At 57.5% G+C, this 13,204-nt stretch overlaps 1 protein-coding gene across 5 annotated transcripts in view; it reads right to left on the reverse strand.

Annotated features, from left to right (window-relative positions):
• Positions 1-340: 340 nt before the first annotated feature.
• OSBP2 (oxysterol binding protein 2) overlaps positions 341-13,204 on the reverse strand; it is a 111,392-nt gene continuing 98,528 nt past the window's right edge. For all 5 annotated transcript variants that reach the window (XM_063173515.1, XM_063173514.1, XM_063173519.1 and 2 more), the window contains 8 exons: positions 12,805-12,972; positions 9,703-9,948; positions 7,418-7,538; positions 6,618-6,721; positions 6,256-6,351; positions 5,751-5,935; positions 4,430-4,650; positions 341-3,151 (listed from right to left, as the gene is read on the reverse strand). In XM_063173515.1, coding sequence (XP_063029585.1) covers positions 3,009-3,151; positions 4,430-4,650; positions 5,751-5,935; positions 6,256-6,351; positions 6,618-6,721; positions 7,418-7,538; positions 9,703-9,948; positions 12,805-12,972 — 1,284 coding nt within the window. In that variant the 3' untranslated portion in view covers positions 341-3,008. The remainder of the gene's footprint in view (positions 3,152-4,429; positions 4,651-5,750; positions 5,936-6,255; positions 6,352-6,617; positions 6,722-7,417; positions 7,539-9,702; positions 9,949-12,804; positions 12,973-13,204) is intronic.

The following is a 13,204-nucleotide window of genomic DNA, read 5'->3' on the forward strand; positions in this document are numbered from 1 at the left end:
AATCCTGTCCTGCTTTTCTTTCTCCTTCAAGCTCGCAGATATTCTCCTTCCATGCTCCTGTTTCCCTGGACCTCCTGCTTTGGACAGGATTGAACTTCCTCTGGATCACCTCTCCTCCCTGCACCATCTCCTCCCCTCGACACCTTCTCCCCCAGATCCTTCTCCTTCCCTGAACCACCACTTCCCTGGACTTCCCTGTCCTTTGAGCAGCATTCCCTGGATCTTCTTCCTGTGCCACCTTCCTGTCCCCCACCCCGTGTCCATGTCCCCCCTCACACCCAGAGCTCCTCCAGGACCTGCAGCCCTGGAGCATCTCAGTGACCATCTCAGCACCACGGCCTTTAAAACTCCCGAATCCAAGTTTTATTTCCGTGTAGGAGAAGAGGGATCACTCACAATATATTATTGTTCAAAAAGAAAATACATTCAACAGCATTTACAGTGGAATGACATTAAAATCCTCGAGGAGGAACAGAAGGACCAGGAGATGGTGCTCTGGTTAAGTGCTGCTGATAAGATGATCTCTGGAAGATGGAGCGATTTTTTTTCCATTAGCCTAAAATCCGGGGGATTTCTGGGTTGGGGCTGCTCCTCGTGCTCTCCCAGGCTCCGTGGAGCTGAGCAGGGTCTGTGGTGGGGGTTCCCGGACGGAGGGGGCGATGGGGGCACAGCAGAGCCCAGCACATCCCGCTCCTGCCCTGCTCCGCCCGGGAACGGCCCAATCCAGCCAGGAACGGCCCGGGCTGGAGCTCCTCCCTGCTCCAAGCTCCCGGGCGACACTTGCATTGACACAGCAAAAAGGCAAATAAGGCATTCTGAAAGCTCCGTTCCACCCCTCCTACACAACCCCCCCGGGCACTGCGGTGCTGCCACAGGCAGGGCAGCGGCACCAGGGCCCGTGGGGACATCCTCCCTCTGCCAGGCAGCACACCTGGGGCCAGGACACCTGGGGCAGCTCCCACAGGCCAAACCCCAGGCTGGAGAAGTCAAGATCAGCTTTCCCAAGCTGGGGCAAAGCTCTCGGGACACTGGGACGCAGCCTGGAGCATCCCACTGCCAGGAATCCGAGTGCCACAAACCCCAAACACCTCATTTCCAGATGGGAATGTCTCTGGAACACCTTTTCCATGCTACAGGATCCAGCTTTGGAGCAAACCGTTGCTTCCCTGCCGTGGGAATCCATCACCACCGCCCGAGCTCGGGGCCGCCCCGAGGGGAATCGTACGCGTGCTGTAAAAACTCAGACAGACACTTCTGTCTTCATCATTTTTCATCTTTTGTGTACCATAGAAATTTAAGCAAAATAATTTTATATATATTTATATATATATATATGTATAAATTAGAAGCAAATAAATAAGATTAAAGGGTGCACTGAGAGCAGAGGGGGCTGCCCTGCAGCACGGTGACGCCGTCAGGGCCCCGGGGAGTGTACACTGTGGGGATCACAGGGATGGAAGTGCTGGAAGCTGATCAGGAGGAGTCTGATGGATGAGGAACCTGATTGCATAAGTGTCCCGTGTGCAAGCCTGGATATTCCAGTTACCATTGCCCCAAGGTTTGTTATTGCTAATTAACTTCACGTGGGTGTGACGGCCAGCTCGGGGCGGCCTCCGAGGCAGGGTCAGTGTGATATGGTGCAGAGCCAGAGGAGGAGACAGCAAAAATGGGATCCAGCAGGGCCAGTGCAGGTCTCCAGGTGTTCCTGGCCCAGCAGATGCCATCTCTGGGATGCCACCACCTCCTGCTTCCCCTCGGCGCTCCCGGTCCTCACCTGTGCTCGCTCTGCTCCTCCCGGTGCATCCAGGGCCAGGCAGGGTGATGGAGCCAGCAGGGCTGAGGGGACGAGGGGCTCCCTGCCCTGACAAACTGGAGCTGCTGCAGGGAGAGCCCAGGGTGAGGGAGGGGAGGAACAGGAGTTGGGAGCTGGGGCTGGGGCGCAGGGACCCTCCAGCCTCATCCTGTGGCCAGGCCTGGCTGAACGGGGTGGGAGATGCTGGACCAAGGCTCCATCCCAGCAGCACCATGGCACCTCTCCCCTCCTCTCCCCATGGCACCTCTTCCCTCCTCTCCCACCCAGCCTCAGGCACAGCTCAGCAGGGAGACACCGATGGAGAAGCTGGAATTGAGATCCAGCCCCCATGTGCAGGGACACCGAGCAGGGACACGGAGCCAGGAGCATCACTGGGACAGAAACTCTTCACTGCATCAGCCTGGTGTTCCCAGCCACGCTGGGGCCATCTCCCCCTTCGGATGTGGTTGCAGGAAAACCAAAACAAACCTCACTCAAACCACGCCCACATGATAAAGACAGGCCCAAGCTTTGCCTGAACACATCAGACTGTGGGGAAGCACCTCCAACGCTCTTGAAAAAAGCAAAAACCAGGTCAAAAACCCCAAAGTCACCAGCTGAAATATCCTACTTGGTGTTACTGGGATGGCTGGGCACTGTGGAACCACGAAGAGCCGCTGGGATCACGTGCCACAGCTCCTGGGGACAGTTTTCCAAGCAGAGTTGTTCGTGTCCGTCTTTGAAGGAAACCTGAACCAGGAGCAGGATTTTTTTTCTTTTTATAAATAATTCCATAAAGTCCACACAGAAATGGGGTCCCAAAAGAAGAAAAAAAAAAAATGGCAAAGAGAAGAGCTCACACAAGCACAGCATTCCCACACCCCGGGCATCTTTGGAAGTCGACGTCTCGGCCAGCGGAGCCAAGGCGCTGGAGGATATAGGCAGCAACTCCTGACAGCAATGAACATCCCAAACCCAGCCCAGCTCCACGTGTCCTCACTCCTAAGCAGTCGCTGGAAAATCCATCATTTAAAAAAAAAAAAAAAAAAAAAAAAAAAGATGCTATTTATTAGTGCATAAAAAAATAGGTTTGGAATCCCTGTTTGGATCTCTGCATGTATTGACCGTGTCAGCCCGGCGGGACGCTGCCGGCGTGTCCTCGCTGTCCCTCGGGCTGTGCCAGTGTCCCAGGGGTGGCCCCCGAGCTCTGGGGGGCTCAGAAGATGTCGGGGCACACGCTCCAGTCCTGCTTGTCCTTGGCCTCCCAGTAGCCGCCCTTGTAGACGCAGATGAGCTCCCCGGTGACGGCGTCCACCTTGCGCTCGAACCACAGCGGCAGGTACCCCTCGTAGTCCTTCCCTGGGGGCACAACGGGGCTCAGGGGCTGCTGCACCTGCAGCCTGCAACCCCACAGCTCCCACAGCAGCAGGGACTGGCTGCTGCACCTGCAGCCTGCATCCCACAGCTCCCACAGCAGCAGGGGCTGGCTGCTGGTGCTCCCACAGCTCCAACCCCACAGCTCCCACAGCAGCAGGGGCTGGCTGCTGGTGCTCCCACAGCTCCAATCCCACAGCTCCCACAGCAGCAGGGACTGGCTGCTGGTGCTCCCAGAGCTCGGGGATTCATTTGAGCCCAGCCCTGTTGTGGTCATGAGGGCCAAGGGAGGACTGCTCTTCAAGGGGACAAAATGACATGGCCAGGGACATGATGACCAGCAAGGCAAAGCAGTCAACAGCCCTCCCCAGAGCCCACTGCCCCAAAAACCCAATCTGCCCCCACAAGTGCCTCAGTTCCTCAATAAAACCTCCCTGTGGATAAATCCAGCTTGGCTCTTAAGGAACTTGGGCAGCATGGAATGAATGGTTCCCATGGGATGCATGTGGCTGGATTGAAGCTCCTAAAGGAGCTCCAGGAAAGATGGAGAGGGACTGGGGACAGGAGTGCCAGGACACAGGGAATGGCTCCCAGTGCCAGAGGGCAGGGATGGATGGGATATTGGGAACTGGGAATTGTTCCCTGTGAGGGTGGGCAGGCCCTGGCACAGGGTGCCCAGAGCAGCTGTGGCTGCCCCTGGATCCCTGAGCTGCTGACAGCTGTGTGATGGCTCTGGCTCTGCACAATTCCTGACAGGAGGGGACAGTCAGGGAGTCAAGCTCTGCTCCCAGGAAACAGGGACAGGAGGAGAGGAAATGGCCTCATGTTGCACCACAGCAGTTTTAGATTGGATATTAGGGAAAATTCCTTTCTGGAAAGGGTGGTCAGGCATTGGAACAGGCTGCCCAGGGGAGTGGTGGAGTCCCCATCCCAACAGAAAATCCCCAAAGCAGGGACTGTCTGTTGGTGCTCCCAGGGCTCAGAGACTGATTTGAGCCCTGCCATGGTCACGAGGGCCAAGGGAGGACTGGTCTCCAAGGGGACAAAGTGACTGGTGGGACAGGATGGCCAAGGACACAATGACCAGCAAGGCAAAGCAGCCAACAGCCCTCCCTGTCAGAGCCCACTGCCCCAAAAACCCAACCAGCCCCCACAAGCACCCCAAACCCGCCCACAAGGGCTCCCCAGAGCTCACAGGGTGTGTCCCCCACAATCACTGTAGTGCAGTCCCCGCATCCTGAGCCATCCCCGAGCGCTCCTCACCTTCCTCCATGGCCTCCACGGCCTCGGCCTCCCTGCGCCGGCGCACGGCTCGCTGCTTCTCCTCCAGCCTCTGCTTCTCCACGTTGGCCTCGTCCCAGCGGCCGCTCTCCATGAGCCGCTGGTCGGGGCGCAGCCGGCTGTCCGTGGGCGCCACGCGCTCCTCGGGCTCGTTCAGCGTCAGCGCCAGCTCCGAGAAGAAGTACATGTTCTCAGCATTGTCCCTGGAATGGAGACAGCCTGCTCAGCACGGGGAGTGCCTCAGGCACAGCCCCACAGCCCCACTGAGCCACTCCTGCTGAGCTGGGGCAGCTCTGGGACCCTCCTGACAGGAGAGACCTGGAGGGGCTGGAGCGTGTGCAGGGCAGGGAACGGAGCTAGGCAGGGGCTGGAGCCCCAGGAGAGGCTGAGGGAGCTGGGCAGGGGCTCAGCCTGGAGCAAAGGAGGCTCAGGGGGGACCCTGTGAGCTGCACACAGTCACCCCAGTCTGCCTACAGCCACAAGGCTGTATTTTCCCAAGAATTTTCCCAACAAATTCTTCTCCTAAAAGCCTCAGTCCCTCAATAAAACCTCCCTGTGGATAAATCCAGCTTGGCTCTTTAGGAATTTGGGCAGTATGGAATGTTTCCATGGGATGTGTGTGGCTGGAAAAGGGGCTGAGCTGCTGACAGGTATGTGATGGCTCTGGCTCTGCACAACTCCTGACAGGAGGGGACAGCCAGAGGGGGTGAGCTCTGCTCCCAGGAAACAGGGATGGGATGAGAGGAAATGGCCTCATGTTGCACCACAGCAGTTTTATACTGGATATTAGGGAAAATTCCTCCCTGGAAAGGGGGGTCAGGCATTGGAACAGGCTGCCCAGGACAGTGCTGGAGTCCCCATCCCAACAGAAAATCCCCAAAGCAGGGACTGTCTGTTGGTGCTCCCAGGGCCCAGAGATTGATTTGAGCCCTGCCATGGTCACAAGGACCAAGGGAGGACTGGTCTCCAAGGGGACAAAGTGACTGGTGGGACAGGATGGCCAAGGACACAATGACCAGCAAGGCGAATCAACCAACAGCCCTCCCTGTCAGAGCCCACTGCCCCAAAAACCCAACCAGCCCCCACAAGCACCCCAAACCCACCCACAAGAGTCCCCACAGCCACCCTCCCCCTCCAGGGGCCCACCTCAGGAAAAGCCACTCAGCCCCGTGAGTCCCTCATGTCCTCAGGCCTGGGCACATGAGCCTGCCATTCCACAAGGCCCTGGGAGATCCCATCCCAATCCCATCCCCATCCCCATCCCCATCCCAGTCCTGCTGTCCATCCCAGCCCAGGGACTCACGGCAGCGGGTACTTCCTCCACAGGACCTTTGGGGACAGGGTCTGGTACACAGTTTTCTGCTTGCCCTCGGTGCTGGTGCTGCCATGGCTGCTGTGGAGGATCTTGGAGCACTCCATCTTCTCATCCCACGTGCCAGACATGACATAGTGCGCTTTGCCGTCGGCGTCGCTCACCACCCCTGTCACCTGCCAGGGGGACGCGGCTCTGGTGGCACGTGGGAATGCCCAGGGGGGCACCACAGCCTCCAGGTGCCCAGCTGGATGTGGTGCTGTGTCCCCTGGACATCCCTGACCCGTCCAACCCACCAAACCCCTCCCAGTGTCAGTGCTGCAGCTCCAGCCCATCAGAGCCAAAGCACGGGACATGGAGGTGCCACCCAGCCCTCCCTGGTGACCCTGCCTGGCCAGCCCCTCAGCCCCATGCTGGGGCTCATCCCAGTGCTACTGGGAGCCTGGAAGAACCAGGAGTGACCCCTGAAGGAGCAGGGTCTCCGCTGGATACTCACCTTGCGGGGGACATCCCTGGAGAAGTAGCTGTAGGGGGTAAATTTCAGCTGGCATTTATCTTTGGACTTATGGTTAACAATCTCTATTTCACCAGACTGGATAAAAGACACAGAACCACAGCAGGGAGAGACAGAGGAGGTGTTAGTTGCAGTGCAGGTACCAACCCCCACCGGGCACAGCAGCACCAGTGGCTGCCCCCACCCCAGCCACCCCCAGCACCTGCTGGCCTCGGGCAGAGCCAGGGAAGGTTCCAGAAGCCTTTCCCAGCCCTGCAGGGAAGCACAGCTCCCCATCGTGGCAGGAGCACGTGCCCAACGCTCCTCCAGCCCCCAGGGCCAGGCAGACCTGTGCTCTCACCCACCTGGTCGATCCAGAGCTTGCCCACGATGATGTTGTGCACTGTGGAGGTGACTTTCCTCCACACGTAGTGGTTCCCACTGGAGTGGAACTCCAGGTGGATGGCGCCTGTGGAGACAGGGATGCTCTGAGCTCAGCAGGGCAGGTGTTCATTCCCCAGAGCCCACCACCACCCAGCACTGTGCTCATCCCTCTCCCTGCATCCCCCACCAGGTCTGGCTCTGGATTCATCCCTCCCTTAGTGCTCCAGGAAGGGAAGGACATCTCCTGCCAGGCCCTCTGCCCTCGTTCTAAAAGCAGGTCAGAAATGTGCTGCCTGGTTGATTCAGGCACTGGCACCACTCTGGGAATGCTGCCCAGCCCAGGGACAGGCAGAAGGAAAATAAAATACTCCAAGGAGGCAGCTTATTGCTCTTGACTGGCAGGCAGAGGGTTAAAACAGGCAGCAAGTTAACTTTAAGTATCATGGAAGGAGAAATCACTTCCTGGGCAAGCAGGGTATTTCCAAAGCAAAGCAGCCTTTGCAGATGGCATCACTTCCACTTCCAGGGCAGACATGTCATTGTTGGATCGTTGGATCAGGAGCACAAACCTGGGCTCCTTAACTGGCCTTGTAGAACCCACTGAGCCCCAGGTGAGCCCAGGGGATTCCCAGGTGAGCCCAGGGGATTCCCAGAGTCCCAGGTGAGCCCAGGGCATTCCCAGAGCCCCAGGGGAACCCAAGGAATTGCTCAAGGCTAAGGAAGCAGTTCCTTTAACTGCAAAGCCAGTGCACCCCAGGGAATTGCAGGATCCATCACCTACCCAGTGGCATGATGGAGAGGTATTTGCCCCTGAACTTGCTGGCGATGGTGATCTCCTGCCACAGCGTCCAGCCTCGCCTGGAGTACACGTGGTGGGCGGCTGCTGGGGGGTGGTGGCTCACCTGGGGACAGGACACACAGCCCGTGAGGACACAGAGCCCAGCGGAGTGCTCGGAGAGGGGACAGCCCCACACCAGCCCAGCACTGAGGATGCTCCAGGCCCTGGGCACCACATCAGCTTTTCAGACACCACAATCCCCTCCTGGGCAGTGCCCTGGCAGCAAAGGGAGACGCTCCAGGATCCTGCCAGGATTGGCTCAGGCTCATTTCAAAGCATGATCCATGAGATCTTCACTTGAGCAACCACTGCTGTGAGATGCTGCTGTTCCCTGAGCCCTGCTTTCCTGGGATCCTGGCTGGCAAACATGGATGTGCTGGCACCCCAGTAATCCCAGTAATGGAACAGCACCTGGGAAATCCCAGAGGACACAGGCCCACAAGTTATCCAAAACACACAGGAAGACTTTGGCTTCTCCCTCACACACACACCAGGCTGGAAAAGAGGACACAGCACCCTAAATCCTCAGAGTGACTTGTTAGAGGTGGTGCTCACATGGCCCTGCCCTGGGAAAAAAGCTGCCCAAACCCAAGGCAGGAGCAGGAATATCCCAGGCAGAGGGACCTGGTGGCACAGCCTGGCACAGGCACCCATGATCCCCAGAGCTCTGGGATGATTTCCCTGCTGTAATTACAGGCTGAGCGCCCCGAGCTCGGGATTACACACACGGGCAGGGCCAGGGCCTGACATTAAATCCAGGCAGCAGCAGCAGGAAATCCTATTTGGATAACTGGATTTCAGGCACTGGATTATCACTGCTTGGCTGGGCACGCTGGCAGGCTGAGCAGCACAGGCAGCACCAAGGAAAATTCAGAGCAGTGGGAAAGGAGGCTGGAATTGGTCAGGAATGTCAAATCTGGGCACAAACACAGGAAAACTGGGACCAAGCAGAGAAAGCAATTCCAGGCAGGTTATTTATTTGGGAGGGAACAGGGATGGAGAAAGGAGTGTGGTGAAAAGGGGGGTGAAAATGAGAACAGGGATGATGCAAGTTTGGGAATGGTGCAGTCAGGGGTGTCCAGCAGTACTGGACAGGCAGGATTTGCAGAGATGTGCTCAGAGGTATCCAGGGGGGACAGGCAGCCCTGGGCTTGGCACTGCAGCTGGGATGAGGCTGAGAAATCTACCCAGGACATCCAGCTGCACCCCAGGAAGGTGAGGGTGTGGTATGAGGGTACCCCAGCTGGCTAAGGGATGGATCCATCTCTTCCAGGCTGAACCAGGTGACAGGGCAGGAACTGCTGCCAGGCAGGGGGAGGTGAAGGTGTGACTCTGCTGGGATGGGAGAACCTGAGCTCTGTGACAGCTCTGTGACGCTGTGCTGGGGTGGCTGAGGCTTGAGGCCACCTCTGGCCCTGGCAGGCAGGAGGGCTCAGGCTGTGGCTGGCAGTGTCCCACCTCACTGGCATGGCTCCCAGGCTGGGATGGGCCATGTGGGGACATGCAGAGCTGGGTGACATTGGGCCCACGGCGCTGGGGGTGTGGAGGGACAGCAGAGCCAGGAACTCTGGGGATTATCTACTGCAGGACCTTCCTTGGGTCACACTTCCAGGAGACCCCAGAGAGCCTGTTCAGCATGGCCTAGAGAGGATGGGATGGGATGGGATGGGATGGGATGGGATGGGATGGGATGGGATGGGATGGGATGGGATGGGATGGGATGGGACAGGAGGTGCCATCCTGCCTCAAGCCAGCGCTCCACATGTGTCTGACAAGTTTGGGTGCCACTGCCAGGGAGGGCTTTGTCCACCCCTGGGTGTCCTGCAAGGAGCTGCTGGCAGAGCCTGACATCACTGCAGCAACTGCTCCAAACCTGGGGACAAAGCCAATCCAGCCAAACCCGTGCCACATCCCTCCCTCGTCACCCAGCCCAGAGCACCAAGTACCACATCCAGTCCTTCCTTGGATACGCCAGGGGTGGGAACTCCACCCAGCACCTTGAACCCATCCCATTTTGGGGAGAAAAGCTCAGGGGAGGCTTGGGGAGAAAAGCTCAGGGGAGGCTCGGGGAGAAAAGCTCAGGGGAGGCTCGGGGAGAAAAGCTCAGGGGAGGCTCGGGGAGAAAAGCTCAGGGGAGGCTCGGGGAGAAGAGCCCAGGGAAGGCTCGGGAGGTGCTCTGGTGCCCCCAGCAGCACGGCAGCAGCGGCAGGAGCAGCCCCAGCGCTCACCTGCTCGCAGAGGGAGCGGAAGCCCAGCTCCTCCAGGCGGTCCAGCTCGAAGGTCTCCCCCAGCAGGGGGTTGAATGGCTTGGCAGTGCGGTGCACCGTGGTGGAGTAGGAGGACACGGAGAAGGCGGCCACAAAGCACATCTGCTCCGTGGAGCTCTCACACTTCACCGCCTTGTCCAGCAGCTCGTGGTACTCCAGGTCCTCCGTGAGCCGCTGCAGCATGGACAGGGGCTCGTTGAAGTTCACCTGCAGGGGAGCAGGGTGGGGTTAAGAAAGCAGGAGAGATCCCCAAGAGGCACCCCCAAGGCCAAAGGAAAGGGAATGTGTGCTCTGCTCCCTGATCTGTGCCAGGCAGCGCCACGGTTTGGGGTGTGGGATGATCAGGGATCAGCCCAGGTTATCACCCTGACCCCAAAATGAGCCTCAACAATGAGATCAGCCCCCTCCCAGGCAGCATCCCTCTGGGCACAGGACAGGGGTGTGCTGTTCCCCAGCCTGCCCTCATCACCTCCATCTCTGTGTGACCCAGCTGCCCAGAAAACCTGGAAAAGCCCCATTTTGGGGTCTCCATGCTCCTGAGACTCCTGCAAAAGCCCCATTTTGGGGTCTCCATGCTCCTGAGACTCCTGCAAAAACCCCATTTTGGGGTCTCCATGCTCCTGAGACTCTTGCAAAAGCCCCATTTTGGGGTCTCCATGCTCCTGAGACTCCTGCAAAAACCCCATTTTGGGGTCTCCATGCTCCTGAGACTCCTGCAAAAGCCCCATTTTGGGGTCTCCATGCTCCTGAGACTCCAGCCCATGACAACACCTCTATTTTTCACTCTGAAAATACTGAAATTAAAAAATAATTGAAAGCAAGACAGAGCCACAAAAGGTCTTCTGCCTTTTTCGTTTCATTTCGAAACAAAGGAATATATTTTAAGAGGAGCAGATGGCTGAAGAAGCACTTCTGTAAGCCAAGTTAAATATTTCATAGTAGAAAAAACAAACTGCAGATTCCAGGATTTAGCTTTTTTTAGATTTTCCACTCAGGGATTTAGCCTGCAAGTGGCAGGGATCTTACAGCATCAGAGAAAGAGAGAGCTGGGGAGAAAGAGCAGCATCAAATCCACATAAAGAGCAAATCACTTGGGATAATTCTCAGAAGAGATGGAGCGAACAAAGCCAGCAGCTGCATCCTCAGGCAAGAGGGAGCAAAAGCCTTTCATGGGGGAAGAAGATGAATCCACCCAAATTCCAAATTCCTACAACTGTTTTTCTCCTTTTCAGTGCTGCAGGTTTGTTCATTCAGAAGCAGAATCAAGGAGCTGTTTGCACAAGGGGTTTGTCAGTTCATCACTTCCCCAGGAAGGGGATGGGGGTCTCAGAAGACCTCAGAGAACCTCAGAAATGCTCTTAATTCATCAGGAATCTCCCCAAATAACGTCCACATGCAGCTGAGCTTGTGGGGTGGATCCTGGTGCATCTCTGGCAGCACCTTCCTTCTCATTTCATAGGGACTGTGGGATCCTTGAGGATTTCACAGAATCCCAGGATGGTTTGGGTGGAAAGGGACATTAAAGCTCATCCAGTGCCAGCCCTGCCATGGCAGGGACACCTCCCACTGTCCCAGGCTGCTCCCAGCCCCAGTGTCCAGCCTGGCCTGGGGCACTGCCAGGGATCCAGGGGCAGCCACAGCTGCTCTGGGCACCCTGTGCCAGGGCCTCACACCCTCATGGGGAACAATTTTTTCTTATATTTAATCTAAACCTCCTCTCTTCCCCACTGCCCTCAGGGTTTGGACTCCAGCAGCTCCCAGGATGATCTGATGGATAGGAGAAGCACAAATTTCTCTCTCCAGGCAGCAGCAGCTGCTGGGATTTCACATCCTGAGCTCATTCCTGTGCCCATCACGCCCTGATCTGCTGCTGCTGCAGAACTGGATGGTGCTGGGCTGTCCATCCCAGCTGCAAACAGCACAAGGGACAGCCCATCACTCTCATCAGTGCTCTGAGCTCTCACTCAGGCTCTGTTTGAAGAGACAGAACACAACCAATGCAGCATCCCAACCCCTGGAATGTGCTCCCTGCTCTTTACCCATCAATGTGGCTCTGTGCAGCCCACGTGGGGCTGTTCCACACACACAGACCCCCCAGCAAACCCTTTCTGGCCATCACAGGGAGCCTTTGCCCCCAGGGCTGAACCAGCAGCACCCAAAACCTGCCCCCAGCACCTCCTTCACCAAAAATCTGCTCTCTGTAAGGAAAAAGAGGCTCTCTGAGCCCCTGGGGTGGAACCCAGCCCTGCCGTGGCTGGTGCAGGTGGAGCTGAGCCCTGAGTGTCCTGTCCTGGATCACAGGGGGGAAAACATCACCAGCAGCAGGGTCCCTTCCTCATGAATCCCCAGGGATTCACAGTGTCCTGCTCCCCCAATGCCTCTGGATATGCAGAGGACACTCAGGCAATGTCCCCTCTGCCCCAGCCTGCCCAGGACACCAGGGATGTGATGGAGAGAGCCCAGAGGAGGCACCAGGGATGCTGCAAGGGCTGGAGCCAGGCTGGGAGAGCTGGGGGTGCTCACCTGGAGAGGAGAAGGCTCCAGGCAGAGCTCAGAGCCCCTGGCAGGGCCTGAAGGGGCTCCAGGAGAGCTGGAGAGGGACTGGGGACAAGGGATGGAGGGACAGGACACAGGGAATGGCTCCCAGTGCCAGAGGGCAGGGATGGATGGGATATTGGGAATTGGGAATTGTTCCCTGGCAGGGTGGGCAGGCCCTGGCACAGGGTGCCCATCCTGGATCCCTGGCAGTGCCCAAGGCCAGGCTGGACACTGGGGCTGGGAGCAGCCTGGGACAGTGGGAGGTGTCCCTGCCATGGCAGGGGTGGCACTGGATGGGCTATTCGCTCCCTTTCCACCCAAACCATTCCACAATTCCCTGACAAGCATGCAGCAGCTGCCAGCACAAAATCCAGCCCTGGTGACAATCTGTCCCTGCCTGGGGCTGCTGTGCCACCACAGCACCAGCAGAACCATCCTGAGCTGTAACCCAAAGCTCTGCACAGCCAAGAGCTGCCCAAAGCCACCCCCTGTGCCAGCCCTGGTGCCAGGGACACTCAGACTCACGGGCATGGGGATCTTGGAGAGCTCCTTGCCAATGCAGTTCTTCATGATGCTCCAGAGGTTAAGGCTGTAGTTGGGTTTGTCAGGAATTCGAGTCCTTCTCCTCTTCCTTGGCAGGAGATCTTTGCCTGTGGACTCATTGTAGCTGCTTTGATTTGAGCTCTCAAACACCTGTGGAAGCAACAGAAGGAACTCAGGTTTAAACTGGACCCAACCAGACCCAGCAGCTCCCAGGAACAGCAACCACAGCCCAGGAGACACCTGAGGAGCACTGCTGGAAACCTGTGAGAACAACTAAATTACAAAGGGCTATCACACCACGTCCAAGAAAATGACCAGCTAGCATGGCAGAGCTCAGAAAATGCAAAAGGCTTCAGTCCTTTAACTCAGAGGCTCAAATCCT

Source organism: Melospiza melodia, chromosome 20 (assembly GCF_035770615.1).
Source record: "Melospiza melodia melodia isolate bMelMel2 chromosome 20, bMelMel2.pri, whole genome shotgun sequence".
In the NCBI taxonomy this organism is placed as follows: Eukaryota; Metazoa; Chordata; class Aves; order Passeriformes; family Passerellidae; genus Melospiza; species Melospiza melodia.